A 23,650-nucleotide genomic window follows, 5' to 3' on the forward strand; every position below is an offset into this window, starting at 1 on the left:
CTCACTATTCTGTCTGGCCTGGGTGTCCTCTAAGTCTGCTAAATAATGTCATTCCAGGAATTCCTTTACCCCTACTATCTTTCTCTTGTGGAATTTGTGTTCTTGATATAGGAAAGCATGTTTTCCAGAGGTTTCTTGAGCAAGTATGACTGGGTAAAGAATTCTTGATAAGAAAGTCATTTTTCTTTCAAATGTTGAAGGCATTGATCCATAGTCAACTTCTAGTGTTGCTGTTTGAAAAGACTAAATCCATTTCTTATTTTGTATCTCTTTAAATTACTTGGTTGATTTTTTTTCTCCCCTCTTCTTTCTCTATTTTTTCCAGGATCCTTGTGATCCAGGTGTTATACCTATACCATGTTTCCCCGAAAAGACCTGGCTGGACAGTCAGTTCTAACGCTTCTTTGGAGCAAAAATTAATATAAGACCCAATCTTATATTGTATTATATATTGTCTTATAGTAAAATAAGACCGGGTATTATATTAATTTTTGCTCCAAAAGACGTGTTAGAGATGATTGTCCGGCTAGGTCTTTTCGGGGAAACACGGTAGGACTGTTTTCTCTGATTTTCTCATATTTTCTCTCCTGTTTTTTATCTCTGTCTTTTTGCTCTCCTTTCTCAGAGATTCTTCAACTTCACATTCCAACCCATCTGTTGAATTTTTTTATTTCTGCTATCATGTTTCTAAGAGTTTGTTTTCTCGGAATAGTCCTTTTGTGTTTTAATAGCATCATGTTTATGTTTCACAAAGGCAGTATTTTTCTCTTATTGCTGAAAATATTAATTCGGTTTTAAGTTTTCTTCTCCCCTCATAGATTTCCCTCTGTATAGCTTTCTTTCCCTTCCATTTGTTCTGGTCTCCATCTTTCATATTAGAAGCTCTCCTTAAATGTTTAATAATTTGTAGTTGTCCGCTCAGGTTTAAAAATAGGGAACCCAAAGGCTATATTGGAAACTCTGTGGATATGTTTGGGACCTAACATCTATGAGTTGTGAACTTCACTTTATGGTGACTGGCGTTCCCAATGTTGGTTAGTGTCTTAAGTCTTTCTTCTGACCCTTGGCGTTGGTCAGGGTCACCAGAGAAAGCTTTAGTAATACCCTGCTTGTATGGTAAAGACCTAGGAGCCGAGTGTGAGAAGGAGACTGGGGTTTAGTGCCCCACCTTCAGCACTGCATGGTGTTAGGCTAAGTCAAGAGACCCTCCAGAAAATAAATCTCCAGTTCTCTGTCAGCAGGGGATACACTAGTTGTTCTCCCACAGGAAGTTGAGGGGATCCAATTGCTTCTCAACCAGCCTTCCTTATTTTCAGCCTCTCCTTTCATTCCACTTTCCAGGGTGTCTTAGATCCTGAGCCTCTTAAGGATTTTGTGGTGCAAAATCAGGCCTTCTCTACGTCTGCCTCATGAGTTGGCTTTCTGAGGTCTTCCAAGTTCAATACCATTCATCCTTCTGCTTTCCAGCCTTCAAAATTCTTAATCTTTCCCATTCTCCTATGCTCATGTGATTATACCTATAAAAATAAAATCAATTTCATAAAGTTTAATTGGGAATTCAGGAAGGAGCAAAATTGCATGCACACGTTCAATTTGTCATTATCAAGCAGTCCTCTAACACTTAAGACATTTAAAAACAGAATGACATGATATTCGAGTATTAGGAAAGCTAGTTCCCATTTACATATATATATATTTTTTTCCTCATTATATAGTTTTTTTCCCCTTGCTCTCCAAGTGCTTAATACATATATCATACATTTTTGACATAATTTCCTCTCATAATTCTGATACCTGTTAATTTTTTTTTCAGTTTCTAATACTAAAAAAGTACAATAAAATTCTCAAATCCAAGATCATTGTGATTTTATCAATGAACAGAAAAAAACATCCAGCCTAACTAGTAAAGGAAGAATATCAACTTAAAACAATGTGAGATGTGTTATTTTACATTTTGAATTTACAGAGATCTTTTTTTAAGTGGAAAAAAAATGTTGATTTTGACTATGAAAATGTGATTTTTTAAAAATTTTTATGAGTTTATTTCAGCCAAACTGATGATATATGCTGAGGAACAAGATCTCAAATTCTCCCAAGAATGTAAATTTTTGGATTTAAGTAGAGTTGAATAAAAAGATGATCATTGTAGCTTCTTGCAGTAAACAAATTTGAAAACCTAAATATGTAATAATGAATTTATTAAATAAATTATATACTTTTTTACTATTATGTAGTCATTAAAACCATTAAAGAAGACTGTTAATGGAATGGAAAGATATTTATAATGGATTCTAAAGATAAAATAGATTCCTTGATAGTGTATTATAAAAATTGAGTGTATATATGTACCTTTAAAAAACACCTAAATCTACTGCAAAAATATTAACAGTGATTGTCTCTGAGTGGTAGGAATATAAATTATTTTAAAATATTTTTGTATGTCTGTATTTTATAAACTTATAATGAGAGGAGTCATGTAGAATGATCAGGTTAGAAAAGGGATTATTCATTGAGTTAGCTTATTATATTTATCCTATAGAATACTCAGAAGAGGATATAATAATTGCTTCAAATATTAGAAGAGCTTTTATATGGAATTGAGATGAGATATTCTGGATAACTTCGGGTTGTGGTTCAGCGTAGGGGAAAGTATCCTTGGATTTATCAGAGATTCTGACCTTATAAACAGGCACTCTATGTAACACTAATGGAGGTAGTCCACAGACCACATTTTAAGAACCAGGTAAAATTAAGCAAGATTTGTAGTGGCCAGAGAGAAAGTAATTAATAAAGAAGGACTGCCTAACTGTCCAAAGATGGAAACTCATGGTTTTAACCTCTTACCTTCAGTAGGGATCTTCCCCGCAAGCTTCACAGTCAAATATTTGACTGCCTGCTAAACATCTCTGCATGTTCAGATGTTAGAGCAATTCTATCATCTTCCACCACCACAACCACCCAAAAGTTTCTTCTTCATGTGTTCTGTCTGAGTTGACAACGTAGCCTGCCAATTCTCACCCAAAAGTGGGTCATCTTTGATTCCTTTCTCAAGTCCTTCAACCAATCATTCATAAAGCCCTTTCTGGTCTGTCTCCTGAATTTTCATTAAATCACTTCTCTCATTCCCATCCCTGCCACATCTAGTGCCTCATTTCTCTCCTTCATTATCTCACCTTCACTACCATATAGGCTTTCTCGATTGGTCTCCTCACCTCTACTTTTTTTTTTCTTCTGAAATAAATATCTTTCAGACTGCCACTAAAGAGATCTGTCTAAAATGCAACCTCACTCTGATATTCAGGAGTTCCAAGCCCTTCAGTGCCTTTCCCAATCTCCTCAGGATAAAATGCAAGTTCTTCCATGTGGCACATAGAAAATTTTTCATGACTAGCCCATCTGGCCCCTGCCTCCCTGTTATTCCATCTCTCCCCACGTCCTGCATCCTGCAGTAACACTTAGGTGATCACTCGCTACCACGTACAGACCATGCTGTTTCTCTTCGCTTCTGCTAGTGCTGCCCTCTCTGCCTGGAATTCCGTTCAAGTTGTAATAACATGCCTAACTTGTATTCTTTGTTTCAGATTCAGATTCTTCCAAGCCCTCTCTCCTCTCAGGAGGATGGGGTACCTCTCCTCAGTGTGGTCATTTTTCTCTTCATAAACCTTATTACTTCACTGAATTATATTTATTTGTGTTCTTGTCCCCATTTCTTCACACACGTACCCCTTAAGGGCAGGGATCTATGTCTTTCTTATTTTTGTAGTTTGAGTTCAAAGTTTCTGGCACATGGGTCCCCAAGTGAGCAAATAAAATCCCTACTATCAAATGTGTACAACATAGGAACAGTAAGTACCATCTGATAGACAGGTTTGATCTACCAGCCTTTTGTACCTGGATGTTGACTCATTAAAATTGCCTTCTTTGTTCCTCAGGAAAAAATTGGTTTCTTTTATATTTTCTCACCTCTGCTCCTTCATTCTTGCAAAAGGAAAATAAATCCTTAAAATATCAACTAGTACCAGTTTAGTGATTTATTTGGAGGGGGGAATAGAAATTTTCAGATTATAATACCTATTACTACTTCATCATTAAAGAAAGGTATACTTATAATTACTTTAAAATGGAAGCTGTGCTGTATATTATAAAATGTATATTTGTTCTAGACTTAGTAGCTAAGTTTTGTCCAAGTTTGAGAGCAGTTATATATGAGAACATGGCTTATTTAACATGATATTATGAAGACTTATGTTTCTTCAATTCTAGCATATCCCTTTACCTTCAGTAAATTACTTAATCTCTTTGAACACTTGACATTTCTGTCTCTAAAGTGGAGATAATCCTCGTTACCCAGTCTTCATCTCTTTGAAGAGCAAAATGAGAAATTGGGTATGAAAGCAGGTGGGAAAATATAAAGCAGCATACAAACAAAGTGGTATTTAGTGTTCAGAGGAAGTCTGTTATGTATTTTGATATTACACTATTTTGGCTTTTCTCATTTGGAAGGATTTGTGGGTTTTTTTCTTTTTAAGAATATTAATCATTAGTTTCTTTCACAGTGATGAAGTACTTACCTAGCAGAAAGGTCATCTTTTTGCTGCTAAAACGTTGCTTTACACTGAACATGAGTGCTCCTTAGAAGGCATCTGTGATGGTAATTTTTTTCCATGTTCGACACCATAGGTATCTATGCCAGCAGCACATGCAACATCATCTGCTCCCACCGTCACGTTAGTACAGCTTCCCAATGGGCAGACAGTTCAAGTCCATGGAGTTATTCAGGCGGCCCAGCCATCAGTTATTCAGTCTCCACAAGTCCAGACAGTTCAGGTATGTGTATAAAAAGTTCTGCATCTGCTTTCATAACTGTTGTTTATAGCCATATCGCTCTCCTTTCATTAATTATGAAAATAAGAACATATATAGTTCAGAGTTTTTGTTTTACTTTACAATAAAGGAATATTCTGCATCTGTATAGTCAATGTATGTAGAGGAACATACATACCCAAGAATAGATGTGTAAGAAAAAATATTTTTCTTAAGCTGTAGAAGAATAAGAATTGATTGGGGAAAATCATTAAGTACATGGGATAAAGTAGAAATGTTTGGGAGAGACTAAGACTGATATACCTCAGTCAAGGAAAATTGAGATACAAAAATAGTAACTGTAATTGTTTTCTAAACATGCAATTGGGAAAAAAACACTTGTCAAAAATTAATAACCTTACCTAAGATATTTGAATTTAGAGATCACATAAAGCATTTGTAAAACCAGCTATGTTTAGGGTTCTAAGTTGGAGTATATAACTTTGAAATTCAGAAAGTGCGTCTTACTAGTCAGGGATTATACTACACGTTACCTTATTCTTGGGAGAGAGTGTACCTTTGGGTTGGATCCAAAGGAATTAAAGGCACATAGACCTCTGAAGGTGACTGCTCTACTTAATTGTAGGGAAGACCTAGAGCAGTATACAGCAGTATACATTTGCAATGAGCTTATTGAAGAAAAAGAAAAGATTTGAACATTCATTCAAGTAGGCCATAACCCCAGCCTCCCATTTCATATTTTTTGCTTCACAGTCTTCCTGTAAGGACTTAAAAAGACTTTTCTCCGGAACTCAGGTGAGTCCTAGGTCCTAGATTTGGAGAGAACTATTTTTAGAAAGGAAGGTGAGAAATTATTCTTTATGTCTGTCCTCTACAAACATGGAATTCAGGCTTGAATAAAAAACCTGAGAGATCTTCTAGGTCTAGGCCAAACTTGTTACTTACCTAGCCGTTAGTCTGTTGCTTAATTTCCTTATATATCCTTTCTCCCCACCTCCAAATGGTTGTCCAGCATTACTCTAACACTTTCAAAGGAAAGATGCTCTATCTCCTAAGGTAATCAATTTATAATTAGGGGTAATTGCTAAAAAATTCTTCCCTGTGATAAACCAGAATATGCCTTTCTATAATTTTACCTGGTGGACCCAGTTCTATCCTCAGAAACTATTTAACCAAGTTTAACTCCTTTCCTGTTGGACCACTTCCTATTCTCCCTCTCCCGCCCCCTTCCCATTTAAAAAGAAAAAGTCTGGACTAAACAATTGCCTATTTTTCTATAACCACTTATTATGTGGTATAGCTCTGATTCCTCATCACCATCTCTTTTCTCATGGGTGACCCGTTGTGTTTTTATTGAGTATGGTAGCCAGACTGATTGATATTTGTAGAGGGGAGAAGTGCCTCCTTTGTCCTGGAAGCATTCTGTGAACATTGAAAGGACATGTTAGATTTTGTCAGCCATATTATACTATTGGGTATTGAGCTGCTGTTACCCACCTCTGCTTCATTCTGTCCTTGGGCTTTTGGTTTCCTTAAACACTTAGTGGAAAAAAAGAATGTTTTCATGTGAATCATTAAATTGTATGAATTTCCATACTGAAAGATACTGGGATTGGAATTTGTTACCAAGTAGGAGACAGTGTTGTCCAGGTAAAGACCAAAGAATTTAATGTTTCTGTGGAATCACACTGACTGAGTTATAGTCTCCTATCCTATCAGTTGTTTCTTGTTTTCATTGACTGTTACCTTACTATTCTCCATGCTATGCCATTACTCATTCCCTACTTATATTTTCTTCTTGATAATAGTGGAAAGAACCTGCTAGTCAGAAGACTAGATTCCAAACTCACATTAATCTTTTTCTTTTTCACTTATAGTAGTAGGAGATCTATCTGTAAAGAGCACACAAAAATTACCAAATTATAGCCACAAAATTTAAGATTACAACTTTTGGTTATAATAGATGATGCTTAATTCTTTGCTGTAGTCTTCATTTTAATCTTTACTTTGCAGCAATAATAATAATAATAATAATAATAATAATAATAATTTGGACTTAGGGGTTATACAGCCCTTAACTATAGAAATGTGTTCATCTTTTTAAGAACACATTTTCCATTAAGGTGAGCTCTGCTTACAATTGAAAGCATGAATTCTACAAATAGAGACACAAATATAGTATTTTTTTCTTTAAAGGGCCTAAACCATGGAGACTTTATTAAACTTTAATGGTCACTTCAGCTGGTTACAGTGATTAGCATTAATAACTAGGAACTAGTTTACATCAGAAGAGGTGATCAAGCAAGGAGAGAAATGGCCCCTCAGACTTCTAGATGAGAGACTATTAGTATTCCAGAACAGCATTTCCAAAATATATAAGGTATAACTCTAAGGTGTGAGAGTAAGATATTAGGACTTCTGTTTATGTTTTTTTAATCCAGGAATATTAGAAACTAAGCTGTATTAATATTTCCTATATGGCTTGCCATTGGTGCCCTACCTTTGTCCTTGTGTGTGTGCGTGTGTGTGTGCACATATATATGAGTCAGATCTTACAAACTACATGAGGAGAATCCCCCAAAACAATGGGAGTGACACAAATGTATAGACATTAACAGTGGCATCCCCACTTTTCATTTGTTGGCTTTGGATGCATTTTTAATACAGTGCAGTTTAAATATGTCAGACAGAGAGAGGGCTTATGGATTGTTACCTTAAACTATTACGTTCATTCCTTCAGTAAATTTTTATTGATCATATGCTATGTGCCAGTCATTGGTCTAGGCTCTTTGACAGACAGCAGTGAACAAATAATACTTCTCTATTCTCATGAAGATCACATTTAAGCGGAGACAGTGAAAAAATATGTCAGGTGAAGATAAGAGTTAGGAAGTTGATTAAAGCAGGGGAAAGGGATAGAGAATGATTTGGGGAGCAGGGAGTTCTAATTTATGTCAGATGTTCAGGGAACGTGATGAGCCCAAGGCAGTGAAGGAGGCTAACCCATACAGATGAAGCAGGTCCACAGGCTCGGAAGTGAGAGTACGCTTCACATATCAAGGAGTAGCAAGAAGATGTGGCTCAGAGAGTGAGCAAAGGGGACAGTGATTGGAGATGAACTTTTTGATAGAATCTTTACAATACTTTGTAATGTGATGGGAGCAACAATAAAAATCTCTTGTACACCAGAGACTCAGTGGTTATCATGTAGCAATATGAGTTATCTAACGTAAGGATGAGTTTGTTTTTCACATAAGCCAAGTGTTCCAAAGTTTCCACTATTTTTAATGAGGACGAGCAAGGACTTGAAAGGGATTATATTACCTAGTTGGGGGGCGAGGGGAAATTCCCTTTCTGGGAGAAAACAACATGTATGTGAGAGTAACTGCTTTTTGAAAGAATCTTGTGCTATGGAGAGAAAACATTTTGGAAATAAAAGTTTAGAAACGTTTACATACTTTTTTTATTAACTGCAAACAGTATAAATTTATATACTTTTAAAACCTGGAAATAGAATTTTCTAAAACTATTCAGATGTCTTCTAGAGCTTTAATAGCTGTTGAACTTATCTGTTAAAATATGAAATTATAACACCTTTAATTAGCATACAGTAACTGAGGGCCAGGGAGATGAAAATGTACTAGGTAAATCTCATCAAAAGTTTATATGATTGGTAGATGAAAATGAAAATTAATTGTTTTATTTAGTAAGCTATCTTTAAGATTTTATTTTCTGCTATAAATAACACTTAAAATTTACAAATAAGAAATATATATGCTTATGTAAATTTTCCTTATTTATAAGGGAGATCTTCAGATCAAAACAGTTTGGCAATCATTGCTCTAGAGTTTTACTAAACTACTTGATCCAGTGACTAAAAAACTACCTAAACCATGAGTGTGAACTCAACCCAAGAAAAGTACTTTAGTTTCCAGGGAACCGCATATAATTTAAGAAAACATCTAATATTACCATTGCTTTGATTTTCGCTGATATTTTATTTTGAAATTTCAAAAAACCTCAAAATAGGACGTTCTCCTCCCCCCTCCCCCCATATAATAGGAAGTGTAGGTTTAAAAGAAAGTTGAGAATGTAGATCTAAAACTTCACAAATACAGTGGTGATTTGGCTTCCTTAAAATTTCTTGACTTATTTAATCTTAAGTGGCCAAGGTGAAAGACCTGTTTAAGGCACTCAGGAAGGGGCTTATGAGAGATGACAGGCGGTGAGGCATCTGTGTCAGTGAGATGTGAGAGTCGTCTGTGATACTTAAACGGGGTATCATTTCCATAGGGTTGTTACTAGTCTATTGAATATATATTAAACTATAATTAAGAGTCATTTGCAAAAAGGATTTTTGACATGATTTTTGTTTGTCTAAGAAATGTGGGACCACTGAGTGGTTTTTGGCTTTGTTTTCTGTTTTTTTGGTAGGTAATCCGTAGAAATTGGCTTCATAGCTCTCAGTAATTACTATATAGTGGTAAATTAATTATTCTGTCTGAATTGACAAAATCTTTTATTAGATCGGGGGATGGGGGTGCTTTTTTTTTCTCCTAAGAGCAATGGATCCACTGAGTTTAAATCAAAATCAAAGGTTATATATACAAAAGCAACATGAATTTATTTCATTTTGAAACTGGTCTATGGGTCATTTATGTAGCATGTTTTAAAGATGTTTTCATGACTTTCAACTTGGGAAGAGTGTGCCTAAGTCACTGTGTGTCCTTAAAAGAAAGTTGTAAGGATGAAGGTCAAAGAAAGAAGGCAGAAAGAACAATAAAGGAACTAATGTTCTGAGAAGTATTAATGGAGTTAAACACCTGTCACAGTACTATCCACTTTGAGTTCAGTTTTGTTATTCCTTGAAATTCTGACCTTCTACTGAGGCCTTTTCATAGCTCCTTATCATCTATGAGAAAGTCTGTGCAGACTTTGCTGAGCGGGCTACTTAAAGCAGCCACAGATCAGTGGGAAATTGTTCTGTGGGCTCCTTTGACAGTAACTACATCATTATTACTTTGCAGAGAGAATCACAGACTAAATTCAGCATTGCCCATCTTTTTACCTGTCATTTCTGGATTCCTTAAGTGTTACTTGTTAATTTTTAGGTCTTTGAGACTATACTTCTTACACTTTAAAGTGTTTGGATGAGGCGTATTACTTTATTATAGGTATATTTTGTGATTATTAGATTTCCCTAATTTCATTATCAAGTGAGTGCATATCACAAAGCCCTGTCAAACTGAATGCCCATTCTCCGGAACCCCTAGGCTCAGACCACGTACAGAGTACATTTGGGATTTCTCAAGTTCCTCTGAGTGTGTTTTTTCTTTTTGCCATTGCCATAAATTGCAACCTGGAGCTAACCCACACAGACCCTTTTGTCTTGGTTAAATCTGATTCTCACTCTGACAGCATCATGCACACCTAGTTCAGGAAAGAGCAAGAGGGTCTTACTTAGTAGACTCGGGAAACTTGGGAGTACAAATTTGACAGAGAAGTTTGCCTAAGTGAATGAACTTCTAGTCTAAAATGGTCTAAAAACACCTCTGGGTTGCTGCTTCTGACAAAACTGGTTTGAGATTGGACCCAATAGAGTACTGACACTTACAAGGATGTCTAAAACTGAGATGCCAAGTACTGACAGTGGCTTCACTACTTCTTAGTTTTGTGACTTGGGTAAGTTACTTAACCTCTTCGTGCCTTAGTCCTTCCATCTATAAAATGGATATAGTAATTGTACTCATCCAGTAGCTAATGTTACTGTATTAGCAAGTATTAAGTAATATAACACATTTGTGCTTTAGCAAAGCAACTGGCACATAGTAAGTTGTCGGTAAATGCTAGTTAGTATTATTATTATCCCATGTAAAATCTTTATTCAACTTACCATCATTACTTTTCAGTCCAGGGATACTTTCCAGAAATGCAGTTGTTTACCTTGAGTGTTTGCTTAATAAAAATTGTAGAGCCAACTTTGAAGCATTCTACATGAAGCAGAAAGTTTCTTCCTAACTTGTTAGAAACAACCACCAGGAACATGGTGGGGATCACCAATCTTATTTGTACAATTGTAAAGATATTCACAAGTGTTTACACAGTAAAGGAAAATATTTGTATAGTCACTATATAGACTTATGACCAAATATTTAGTCATTTATTCTTTCCTTCATGTCAGAAACCTTATTTTACTTGATAGTTTTTTTCTAACAACTATAAAAAAACAACTGACAGATAATATTAACGCATTCAGAATTGATTACATGAAGTCCTAAAAGAGACTACGCTGAATTTGGCTATCACAAAAGTTTCATTTTGACAAAATTTTTAGGTCCTCTGGCTTACAGAATAAGTAAAGGGACAAGGAAAGTGATTGGTGTGGTTATTTCTCATAAAAACTAATTTTTTTAATCTACTGAAGGATGTGTAAAGTTTATATATGTTCTTTTATGTTTGACTTTTTAAAATTCATAAAAATTGTATGGGAACTAAATTTGATTATCAAGATAAAGTTCTTCTTTATTTTCAGATTTCAACTATTGCAGAAAGCGAAGATTCACAGGAGTCAGTGGATAGTGTAACTGATTCCCAAAAACGAAGAGAAATTCTTTCAAGGAGGCCTTCCTACAGGTATGGAATTTAATAGTTGTTAAAAGACTTTAGAATCAGAGATGTCTGAAGACCAATAAGCTGCTCAGTTCAGGACCATATAGCTTATTAATCTTCATCTTGAGTTACTTCTCTCAAAATAAATTGAAGCTTATCATATAGAATGAGAGCACTTCTTACTCTGCACAGTCCTGGAAAAACACTGATATTTTTTTCTGCTTCTGTTTCTGTGGATTATGCCGCTGCTGCTTTTCTGTTAAAAAGTTTGGAATACATTTGATAAGGTTGTAGCATTTTCCAGTTACATGTCAGTTCTGAGATGATACTATTTATCTACTTAGCAACACATTTGCAAACCATTTCTGTACCATTGTTTATTAATTTAATAGTTGTTTCAGGGTGATGTTTTGTGGATATCCCTTAATTTTAGGAGCACCTTACTGTAGTTTTTGTATTCAGCTGTAGAAGTTGCCTGGTCCATGCCTTGCCTCCAAGATGAACCAAAACCATTTTTTGTTTTTTGAATATTATATATTAGCTTCAGGTGTATAGCATAGTGATTAGACATTTATATACTTTATGAAGTGATCCCCCAATTAGTCTAGTACCCACCTGGCACTATACATAGTTGTTACAACATTATTGACTATATTCTCTGTGCTGTACTTTACGTCCCTGTGACTATTTTGTAACCACCAGTTGGTATTTTTTAATCTCCCTTCATCTTTTTCACACAGCCCTCCAGGCCACTCCCCTCTAGCAACCATCAGTTTGTTCTTTGCATCTATGAGTCTGTTTTTTGTTTGTTTGTTCATTTTGTTCTTTAGATTCCACATACAAGTGAGATCATATAGTATTTGTCTTTCTCAGTCTGACTTGTTTCACTTAGCCTAATACCCTCTAGGTCCATCCATGTTGTCACAAATGGTAAGATTTCATTCCTTTTTATGGCCGAGTAACATTGCGTTGTATATATGTACCATGTTTCCCCAAGAATAAGACCTAGCCAGACCATTAGCTCTAGTGCATCTTTTGGAGCAAAAATTAATATAAGACCCAGTCTTATTTTAATGTAATATAAGACCAGGTATAATATAATATAACATAACATAATATAATTAACATAATATAATATATAAAACACCAGGTCTTATATCAATGTTTGCTCCAAAAGATGCAGTAGAGCTGATGGTTCAGCTAGGTCTTATTTTCGGGGAAACACGGTACCACAATGTCTTTATCTATTGATGGGAACTTGGGTTGCTTCCACATCTTGGCTATTGTAAATTGTGCTGCAGGAAACATAGGGTGTATATATCTTTTCAAATTAGTGTTTTGGATTTCATTGGGTAAACACCCAGAAGTGGAATTACTGAGTAGTTCTATTTTCAATTTTTTGAGGAACCTCTGTTTTCTGTAGTGGCTGCACCAGTTTGCAGTCCCAGTAATGCACGAGGGTTCCCTTTTCTCCACATGTTATTTGTTGATGTATTGATGAGAGCTATCCTGACAAGTGTGAGGTGATGTCTCATTGTGGTTTTAATTTGCATTTCCCTGATGAGTAGTGACATTGATTATTTTTTCATATGTCTATTGGCCATGTGTTTGTCCTCTTTGGAGAAATGTCTATCCAGGTCTTTGGCCTGTTTTTCAATTGGATTTTTTTCTTTCTTTTTCTTTTTCTTGGTATTGAGTTTTATGAGTTCTTTATAAATTTTGGGTATTAACCCCTTATCAGATATATCATTGGTAAATATCTTCTCCCATTCAGTATGCTGCTTTTTGTTTTGTTAATGGTTTCCTTTGCTATGCGACTTTTATTTTGATGTAGTTCCATTTGTTTATTTGTTTCTTTTGTTTCCCTTGCCCAAGTAGATGGATCAGAAAAGTATCACTAGGAGCAGTGTCTAAAGAGTTTATGCCTTTGTTGAGTTTATTCTTGTATATGGTATAAGAAGATGGTCCAGCTTCATTTTTTTGTATGTGTCTGTCCAGTTTTCCCAACACCATTTATTGAATAGGCTGTCTTCACCCCACTGTATGTGTTTTTGCCTCCTTTGACATAGATTAAATTACCATATAGGCATAGGTTCATTTCTGGGCATTCTATTCTGTTGCATTGATCTATGAGTCTTTTTTATGCCAGTACAATGCTGTTTCGATTACTATAGCCTTGTAGTATAGTTTGATATCAGGTAGCGTGATACCTCCAGTTTTCTTCTTCTTTCTCAAGATTGCTGTGGCTATTTAGGGTCTTTGGAGGTTCCGTGTAAATTTTAAAATTATTTGTTCTCGTTCTGTGAAAAATGCCATTGGCATTTTGATAGGGATTGCATTGAATCTATAGATTGCTTAGGGTAGTATGGACATTTTAACCATGTTAATTCTTCCTGTCCATGAACACAGTATATTCTTCCATTTATTTGTGTGTTCTTCAGTTTCTTTCTTCAGTGTCTTACAGTTTTCTGAGTACAGGTCTTTTACTTCCTTGGTTAAATTTATTCCTAGGTTGTTTGTGTTTTTTTTTTTTTGTTTTTTTTTTTTTTTCATGCAATTATAAATGGCATTGTTGTCTTAATTTTCTGACAGTTCATTATTGGTGTATAAAAGTGCAACCGATTTCTGGATATTAATTTTGTATCCTACAACTTGACTGAATTTATCAGTTCTAATAGTTTTTTGGTGGGGTCTTTCAGATTCTCTATATAATCATAACATCTGCAAACAATGACAGTTTTACTTACTCCTTTCCAACTTGGATACTTTTTATTTCTTTTTCTTGTCTGATTGCTCTGGCTAGGACTTCCAATACTGGGTTGAATAAAGGTGGTGAAAGTGGGCATCCTTGTCTTGTTCTTGATCTTAAGGAGAACGCTTTTAGCTTTTCTTCATTGAATATGTTAGCTGTGGGTTTGTCTTATATGGCCTGTATTATGTTGAGGTATGTTCCCTCTATTCCTACTTTGCTGAGAGTTTTTATCATAAATGGACGCAGGATTTTGTCAAATGCTTTTTGTGCATCTATTGATAATGACTATGATTTTTATCTTTTGTTTACATTGTGTATCACGCTAATTGATTTGCAGATATTAAACCAACGTTGCATCCCAGGAACGAATCCCACTTAATTGTGGTGTATGATATTTTTAATGTATTGCTGAAATCGTTTGCTTATGTTTTGTTGAGGATTTTTGTATCTATGTTCATCAGGGATATTGGCCTTTTGTTGTTGTTGTTTGTAATGGCTTTGTCTCGTTTCAAACCATTTTATACTTTTATATTTTTATTTATTTTTATTTTTTTTAGTTTTTTAAAGATTTTATTGGGGAAGGGGAACAGGACTTTATTGGGGAACGGTGTGTACTTCCAGGAGTTTTTTCCAAGTCAAGTTGTTGTCCTTTCACTCTTAGTTGTGGAGGGTGCAGCTCAGCTCCAGGTCCAGTTGCCGTTGTTAGTTGCAGGGGACGCAGCCCACCATCCCTTACGGGAGTCCAGGAGTTGAACCGGCAACTGTGGGTTGAGAGCCCACTGGCCCATGTGGGAATCTAACCGGCAGCCTTCGGAGTTAAGAGCATGGAGCGCCAACCACCTGAGCCATCAGGCTGGCCCCTCAAATCCATTTTTTTTATATGTAGAAATTTGCTTCATATTTAAAATCTCCAGGAAGAGCAATTTCACAAACTTTCATAAGCTTACTTAAGAGTTTAATAAACTTCAAACTTACAATATTCTTTGTTATTAATCTAAATTACTTTATGTGTATTTTTATTTTTCAAAGCGATGGTTAATATTTTTTCCACTATCTTCACAATTAAATTAAGAATCCTAAGTGAATATCAATAAATTGATTTTGAGGTCTTAAGAAATTTTATGTTACCAAGAATGTGTTGTATGCATTTATACTCATAAGTTCTTTTTAAAATATAGCTAGTTTTAGATTTTAACTTTGAAGTACATCTCATGTTAGTATGTAACACATTTGATCCTGAAGCACATCCAACCAGGTATTAAGAAACAGTGGTGTGGTTTGTCTGTATATAAATTCTATGCAAATCTTAGCCGTAGAACTTATAAATATGAGCTGTATGTTGAAAAAAAAATCTTTTATTTGCCTTAATTGACTTGTAGCCTATATCCCAGCAAATATCATTTAAATAATAACACCTTAATTAATAATCAAATAGAAGATGCCTGAAACCACACATATGTAGAGAAAGGGCTACTTTCTTGAAAGATTATGGTATCTTCCCTTACAGTCAAACTTCCACAGTGGGGTACCATTATTTTGTTTTAAGTTTATGAATTCTTGACACCTAGCCTCTGTGTCTTGATTATAACAAGATCTCTAATAACAAAGTCCTTACGATATGCTTGTGAGGTTAGAAAAATGAGGATTAATTGATAATGCAAGATGGGTTTTTATTGGAACAACCCAGCTTTAATTTATACCTAGAGGAAGTCCTTGAAGAGCTCTCACTTAATCTCACTTGCCTTGGTATTTTTACTAGCAAGTTAGCTGAAAGACATAGAAGCCATGCTTATCAAATTTGCAAATGACAAAACCTTAACAGGTAAGTATCCTAATGGATGGGAGCATAAGTACTTTTAAAGATCATAGCAGCCAAGGGAAAAAGACTGAAGTAGGATGAAATGTTGGCAATAATTGTAAAACTTCTGAACTTGAGTTTAAAATCTGTTATTTAAAGTATAGGATTCTGAGTAAATTCATTTTAAGAAGATAATTATGTTCTTTAATTATTACTGGTGGGATATAGTTGCCCAAAAAGCCAATATACTGAAAGGCTACATTGGTAAGAACCTAGAGTCTAGATTAAGGGAAGGAATTACAGTTGACCCTTGAACAATGCGGATTTGAACTGTGCAGGTCCATCTATATGCAGATTTTTCCCGTGGACCCATGCAGTTCAAACCCATGTGGTTCAAGGGTCAGCTAACAGTTGGGAATCCTCACACGCAGAGGTCTCACTTAAGTTGCAGCAGATTTTTGACTGCACAGGCAGGGAGTCCCTCACCCTCTCGTTCAAGGGTCAATGTTAGTAATTTCGCTGCTTGCACCACATCTGGAATGGACTTTAAGAGAAAGTGAACTGTATCTCCAAGGGTAAAATGACCAAGGTGGTCTGGAGCATCTGGAGACTGGAAAGAGAAGGCTAAGAATGATCATTGGCCTCATGCAAAAGAGAAGTAGATTTATTTGCAGGCAGGTCTAGAGTAGTCGTTTTCAAACTTTTGTTTAACCACAATCCACAATAAGATACATATCTTTACAGTTCTGTATATACCTACATACAGTTATACATATTCTTATATGCATACAATTACACATTCATATATAAATATACTTAGGTGTGTGTGTGTATGTGTGTGTGTGTGTGTGTGTACAGATATACACATCTGTATATGTACCTTTATATAGGCCTCTGAAGCAGAAATTCCACAAAACTACTTATGTGTGATGTTCAGCTATTTTTTGTTGTGTTTTGTTGGTTGTAACATACTTGTTTTCATGGCTCATATAGGGGTTTTGACCTCAGTTTGAAAAACGTTGCTCTAGAAACCAGTATTACTTAAAATGTGATCCACAGATCAAATTGATAAATCAGCATCTTCCTAGAAGTGCAAATTCTTGGTCCCCTCCCCCATACCTAATGAATTAGAATCTCGGGAAGGGAACCCAGGAGTCTGTGTATACCGTGCTCTTCAAGTGCTTCATTGTATGCTGAAGTTTGAGAAACAGTGCTCCACAGCAGTGACATCCAAAAGTGTGATCTGTCCACAAACTGTTTAAAACAGTTATGTTTCTCATTCACAAAAAGATAAAGGAGAGAAAATCATCCTTACAATAAGAATAGGTGTTTACTAAATGAAAACAGGCAGATATGGAAAAGAATAAGTAAAAAATCTTGGAAATGAGAAATACAAACCAGAGAATTAAAAAACAATGACAAACCAGTAAGTGTGATAAACTAGATACAAGTAGCTGATAAGACAATTGGTGAACTGGAAGGAAACTTAGAAGGTAACTCAGACTGGAGAACAGAAATAGGTAGAAAATGTGAAAGACAGGTGAAATGTCATGGAGAATAGATAGAATAAGGTGATTCAATAGTAGAATTTACAGAATTTCCAGAGGGGAAATTGAGAGAAAGAAAATGTTTCAAGAGATAATAGAATATTTTTTAAAACACCTGTAAAGGTAATTACACAGGTAAATATAAAAATCAGGATTACTGTAATTTTGCTTTGTAACTCCTCTTTTTTCCTATATTATTTGAAAGATAAATGCATAAAACAATAATTATAAATCTGTTAATGAGCAAACTGTATGAAGATGTAATTTGTGACGATAATATAAAGGTAGAGTTTTGATAGACTGTTAAAGCTAAGTTAGCAATTCAAACTCAATTGTTAGAAATTTAAGATGACTTAGGGTTTGTTTTTTTCCCTCTTCTGTGATCGTTATTCATTTGAAATATGGTGAGGTTCACTTGTTTTGTTTGTATTCCATTTTTAGAATTTTCCCCATCCTTGTTGATACTTTGTTTTGAATATGTGAAACGTTAACAAGGTTCCAAAAGTCACAGTTGTACAAAAAATATATACACAGAAGTGCCCGCCACTCATTTCTTCTGTCCTTTTTTACTTCTTTCCCACCTGACCCAGTAGAAAACTAATCTCATTAAACTCTGTCTTGTTTATCCTCTCTGATTTTTTTCTTGAACAGATGAGCAGATACATGTATATTTTCTTATGACACTTTCTTACACAAAAGTATCCATTTTTTGGATGAACCATAGTTTATTCAACCATTCTCCTGTGTGTGTAGGCATATAGATTGTTTCCAGTATTTTGCTGTTACAAACAGTGCTGCTATGAATAACTTTATGCATATGTATCTTTGTACTGTAGGAAGTACATCTTAAGGGTAAATTCTTAGAAGCAAGATTGCTGTGTTAAACACATTTGGTTTTGTTAGATGTTACCAAATTCCTTCCATTAGGGTTATGCAAATTTTATATTCCCAACAGCAATCAATGTATGAGTGTCTGTTTTCTTACAGCTTTGCTAACAGAACATATTGTTATACTTTCTTTATATCATCACCAATTATAGTCAAAAAGTTTAAAATCCGTTTTTGATCTTTTTTTATCCCCCTCAGTTTTTAAGAGTTCTTTGTATCTTCGGGATATTGGCCGTTTATATGTAATATATATGAACATTTTCTCCTAGTATTGTGATTGTCTTTCGACTTTATTTATTTTTCGTGTTCTTTACCATGCAAAAGGATTTTTTTTTTTTTTTTTTCGGTCTATAGTCAATTTTATTAAGCTCTTCTTTACTTGCTCCTGGATTTTGAATCACAGTCTTTCTTTACATTAAAATTTACATTTAAATGTAAATTTGTTTACATTTAAACTCAGAAAAATTCATCTGAGTTTATTTTAGTCCTTGTTTGGTTTCATTTTGACATAGATCCCTGCTTCTTTTTTAGTTTACTCTTATAAATTCTTTTATTTTAAACTTCTGTGGTAAACACTAGCAGCTTTCTACCAGTTTTCTGATATTTTCCTATTATTTGTATTTAGCCAATAACTGTTACTTTTAATTAATATAATTTTCTTTTTTTCTAGGAAAATTTTGAATGACTTATCTTCTGATGCACCAGGAGTGCCAAGGATTGAAGAAGAGAAATCTGAAGAGGAGACTTCAGCACCTGCCATCACCACTGTAACAGTGCCAACTCCGATTTACCAAACTAGCAGTGGACAGTATAGTGAGTAATAGATATTTCTGTTTTGGAAAGTGAGATGAAAAACTAATGTCTGCATTCTCCTTAAAGGAATCATAAGTGCCAACTCTTTTCTCAGTCTCAACTGCCATTATTATATTTCCTTTACTGTTCAATATGCAAATTCTGTAACAGAAGTACAGTAGTACCTCGGTTTTCAAACATCTCCGTTGACGAACATTTCGGTTTACGAACACCGTAAACCCAGAAGTAAATGCCTCAGTTTTTTAACACGTCTCAGAAGTCAAACATGTTACACGGCTTCCGCTGAGTGCTGTTTTCGAACGTTTCAGAACTCAAAGGGTCTTCTGGAACAGATTGCGTTAGAAAACCTAGGTACCACTGTATTTTCTTCAGGGTGTTAGGTAGGATTGCTCAAGTATGTAAACTCTTTAGATGGCCCTTTGTTTTATGCAGATGTTGGAGAGTCTTAGAAGTTTTTTGAACCACTACTTAAGAATTTTAGTCTTCATATAATATATGACGTTAATAGAGATATTTTCAGATTAAAAAAAAATCATTTTTTTTATTATGTTTAAGGCCTAAATGGTGTCATTATTCATCTATTGTAACACTTCATCTTTCCTTCTAGCATTTTAAAAATCATATTTAATGTTTCGTGATTGGGGTGGAGAGGTTTGGTTGCAGTCTACTAGTACACTCAATTATTCCTTCTAGTATAAAAGGTAGTGTAGTGAATTATGATAATGAAAACATAAGGAGTGCTGAAATTAAGACCTTTTTTTTGCTCACAGCAAGCAAAGATTTCTTTTGCAAAATTACTGGTTTCCATTTCTGGTGCTAGCTCCATCTGACACTTAGGTATCTCTTCTTATCTGTCACCTAAATCTGTTATAAAGTACTTTGAGTTCCGCTTTTGTTTGATCAAAAGCATTTGTGTGAATGGTACTTTTTGTTCTTTTTCCAGTACCTTTTTGCCTCCCAAAATGCCTCACATACTGATTTCTTTATTTTGATTTGTTCATTAAGTCCAGTACTGCGTATTATGTTTTCCCCTCTCCCTTCCTTAATTACAAATTAAATGTACACATTGAAACTTTTGCTGCATTAGTTTCCTAATGTCCTGGGGTGGCCAGTATCAGAAACACATATAAAAGTTTGACTCCCAAGTTAATAGTTATTCCAATTACAGCTCAACCTTGATTTGCATAACTAATTTGCGTTCTAACTGTATTAAAAACAAATTCCCCATAGCTCTCCCAAAGCTGAAACTTGATAGGAGAAGGAAGGTATTTTTCACGAAGCTTCTTGTCCACTCTGAAAGCTTAATAGAGTTCTGTCATCTTTTTCCTTCTTAAGTTCTTTGTTGGCAGGGATATACAGGTACTATCTATATACTTGTACGTGTGTAGTTTTTAGCCTTATAGCCAAATAATTTGAGTTATTCAAGATGTGTGTTCCAAGACATTGATACATGACTTCTGTTTTCCCCCTACTTCAGCACGCCTAAGGGATATAGCATGCTCCTGTTAGTGACAGTGATTGCACTCAGTGCAGCGATTCGCACTTGAACTAGAACGCATGCTTCTTAGGAAAGAGGCATATCAGAATCACAAATAAAGAACTGAAGTTCAGAAAAGTCGATGTTTAAGTTGGCACACTGCTCTCCTCTAGCAGCTGAAAATTGCTAGTTTTAAAAGGTTAATACTTTAAGAATTTTTAAAGCTTATTCATTATCTTTATACCTATTCTCTATATATGGCCTTGATGGAACTGATTTAAAGTTATATTCTTGTTCGTCATTAAGAATCAATATAATGACTACTTAGATATACAACATTTACATATTTCGTAACTTGTAAAACAAATATATGGTTGTGAACATTCAAATGGTAGAGGTCCCTAGTATTAATAAAAAGTAAAAATCATTTTCATCCCTCCCCAGCAGTAAGAGTTTGTTATATATCCTTCCATTCTTTTTCATTGTGTTTATGCATACACCTATTATCATGTATTTTTGTGCAAGTGAGACCTACATTATTTGTATACCATAGACCAGGGGTGTCCAAACCAGCCCGCAGGCCAACTGTGGCCCGCGATCCATTTTTTATTGGCCTGCAGCAAATTCCGAAAATATATTTAGTTTACTTAAATAAACCAGGTGATGCAATATGTACTTCACCTCGAGTGAGTTACCCAGCTGTTTGTGTATTTTACTGCATATGGCCCTTGGTGAAAAACGTTGAAAAAAGTTTGGACACCCCTGCCATAGACAGATATACACACATATAGTTATGTGTCTTGTGTCTTTAACAGCTACATTGTGTTTCACTGTATAAATATAACGTTTATTTAAACATTCCCCACACACACATACTGATGAACAAACATTTAGGACATTTCTACTGTCTCAAACAATGCTCCGTGAACGTTCTTATATAGGTATTAATGTCTCACTGGGGTAGCACTGAGGTAGAAAAATATGTGTCTCATTTAGAGCTTGAATTTTTTGTTGCACTCAATAAAACTGTAACCCACTATGTTTTCCTTTTGTTTTGGCTACTAGAATCTCAGCTAAGTTTATGTTGTTAATGTGTTCTTTCCATCTAGATTTTCCTATAGAGTTATTATGTACACCTAGAGACACCTGACTTCTTTTTCTTCTTTTTTTAATGAATTTAGTTTTATTAAAAGCTATCTCAAATCTTTTTGGAATAATCAGGTATATAAATAAATATCTAGAAAAACCATGTTTAATAGGATCAAACTTTAGACTACTTTCATATGTACATGATCTCATTTGATTTTTATAATGTTGTACTTACTGGCTAGAACCGGATATTTTTATTTTTACAGAAGAGTTAACAGATTCAAGTAACAGTTTAGTGATGGAACTTGGACTAAAACCCAGTTCTCCTCATAACTAGTTTTCTACTTCTTTCTTCCCACCTTGAGTTCATTGGTATGTACCAAGAAGAAAGCTCTTGAGTGTCAAATACAGTGGAATTTGCTTATTAACTATATGAGAAATTGTGGTTTGATTCTCTTAACCTTCTAATTCTTTCAAATTATCTGGCAGTATTAATCTCAGAATAGTTCTACATGTTCCTTTTGTTACCTTGTCTAAAAATTTACGGGATTAACTAAAGTGGATAATTTGTATACTCCTGTGCAAGTATCTTAATTTCTTCATGTATCATTTGCTAAACCAAATCATAGATTAACTGTTACTATTTCTTGAATGAACAGTAGATAATCAATTTTCCATATAGAGATGACTCAGGATATTAGTTACTAGTATCCTGACAATTTATCCCAAATTAATTCTCTTCTAACAGACAAAAAGTATGCTTAAGTCAGACATGTTGACTTACTTAGTTAAAAATCCATTATGCAACTTTATATGTAATAATGTAGTTTTTAGTCCTTCTGTTTCTGGAAAACTAGAACTCTAACAGGGAGAGTGCCTACAGAAGGATCCAACTACCTATCTCAATGCTGGTGTCTATAGGATTGCTTCTTCTAAATACAATAATGATTTCTTTCTTCCTTTTCTTTTTGTTTTTTAACATTTTCTGTGTGCTCTACCATAAAGGTGAATTCAGTTTTTCTTAGGAAGTGAAATATCTATTAGTATGAGCCAAAGTTGATTACTTTGAAACAGATGAATGACAAGTGTGGTTAATTAGTGAATAATCAACAAAAGATCCTATATTAGAATGCTTAGATATGTAACTTAGAAATAGCAGTATTTTTTTTCTAAGTGATGTTCTTGAGCTCTGATTTTAAACTCCATGAGAGAATATGATCATTAAGTTCCATAGGACATTTCAGTTGTTTCATTAAGTGGACTTTTATAGTTTTTACATTGCTAGCAAGTTAGAGAAAAGCATGTGTTACTGAACTGCTTTATTAATTATGCATTAAAACAACCATTTATTGGGTGCCTATTACATGCTCATTTCAGTGCTGCTGTGTTTCCCTGAAAATAAGACCAGGTCTTATATTAACTTTTGCTCCAAAAGATGCATTAGGGCGTATTTTCAGAGGATGTCTTATTTTTTCATGTACAACAATCTATATTTATTCAAATACAGTCATGTCATCTTCTGGAACATCGTCATAATGTACTAAATGTGTCCATCTGGCTGACGATCTTAACTGGAGCTTATTTTCAGGGTAGGTCTTATTTTCAGGGAAATATGGTAAGTATATTAAAATAAAGAAGAAAAACCACATTTCCTACCTCAAGAAATTTATTTCCTAGTGGGACAGCAAATATTAAACAATTTAAATGTTAGGTAGTTAATGCTAAAATAAAATATGGATCACAAAGTGATATCTCCTCTGAACCAAATAACATCAAAAGAAATTTAATATTTTATTTATATACTTTTTAGAAAATTGTTAACAGACATTATTATAAATTGTAACGTGGTTCAT

At 34.6% G+C, this 23,650-nt stretch overlaps 2 protein-coding genes across 8 annotated transcripts in view; one reads left to right on the top strand and one right to left on the bottom strand.

The window, feature by feature from the left end:
* The window catches only part of CREB1 (cAMP responsive element binding protein 1), a 59,243-nt gene that overhangs the window by 18,800 nt on the left and 16,793 nt on the right, over positions 1-23,650 (top strand). For 3 of the 6 annotated variants that reach the window (XR_002136985.2, XM_074341067.1, XM_019726913.2), the window contains exons 3-6: positions 4,681-4,827; positions 5,578-5,619; positions 11,357-11,457; positions 19,089-19,231. Coding sequence is in view for 4 of the 6 variants with exons in the window: in XM_074341067.1 (XP_074197168.1) it covers positions 4,681-4,827; positions 5,578-5,619; positions 11,357-11,457; positions 19,089-19,231 (433 nt within the window). In the remaining 2 variants the exon portion in view is untranslated. The remainder of the gene's footprint in view (positions 1-4,680; positions 4,828-5,577; positions 5,620-11,356; positions 11,458-19,088; positions 19,232-23,650) is intronic. The other 3 variants (XR_012498939.1, XM_074341078.1, XM_019726914.2) reach the window with 1 other exon arrangement.
* The window catches only part of METTL21A (methyltransferase 21A, HSPA lysine), a 58,022-nt gene continuing 34,830 nt past the window's right edge, over positions 459-23,650 (bottom strand). The window contains exon 4 of one of the 2 annotated variants that reach the window (XM_019726922.2): positions 459-1,517. In XM_019726922.2, the coding sequence (XP_019582481.1) occupies positions 1,504-1,517 (14 nt within the window). In that variant the 3' untranslated portion in view covers positions 459-1,503. Of the gene's footprint in view, positions 1,518-4,783; positions 4,890-23,650 lie in introns of those variants that run through there. The other variant, XM_074312140.1, reaches the window with a different exon arrangement.

This window comes from Rhinolophus sinicus, linkage group LG01 (assembly GCF_036562045.2).
Source record: "Rhinolophus sinicus isolate RSC01 linkage group LG01, ASM3656204v1, whole genome shotgun sequence".
NCBI classification, from domain to species: domain Eukaryota; kingdom Metazoa; phylum Chordata; class Mammalia; order Chiroptera; family Rhinolophidae; genus Rhinolophus; species Rhinolophus sinicus.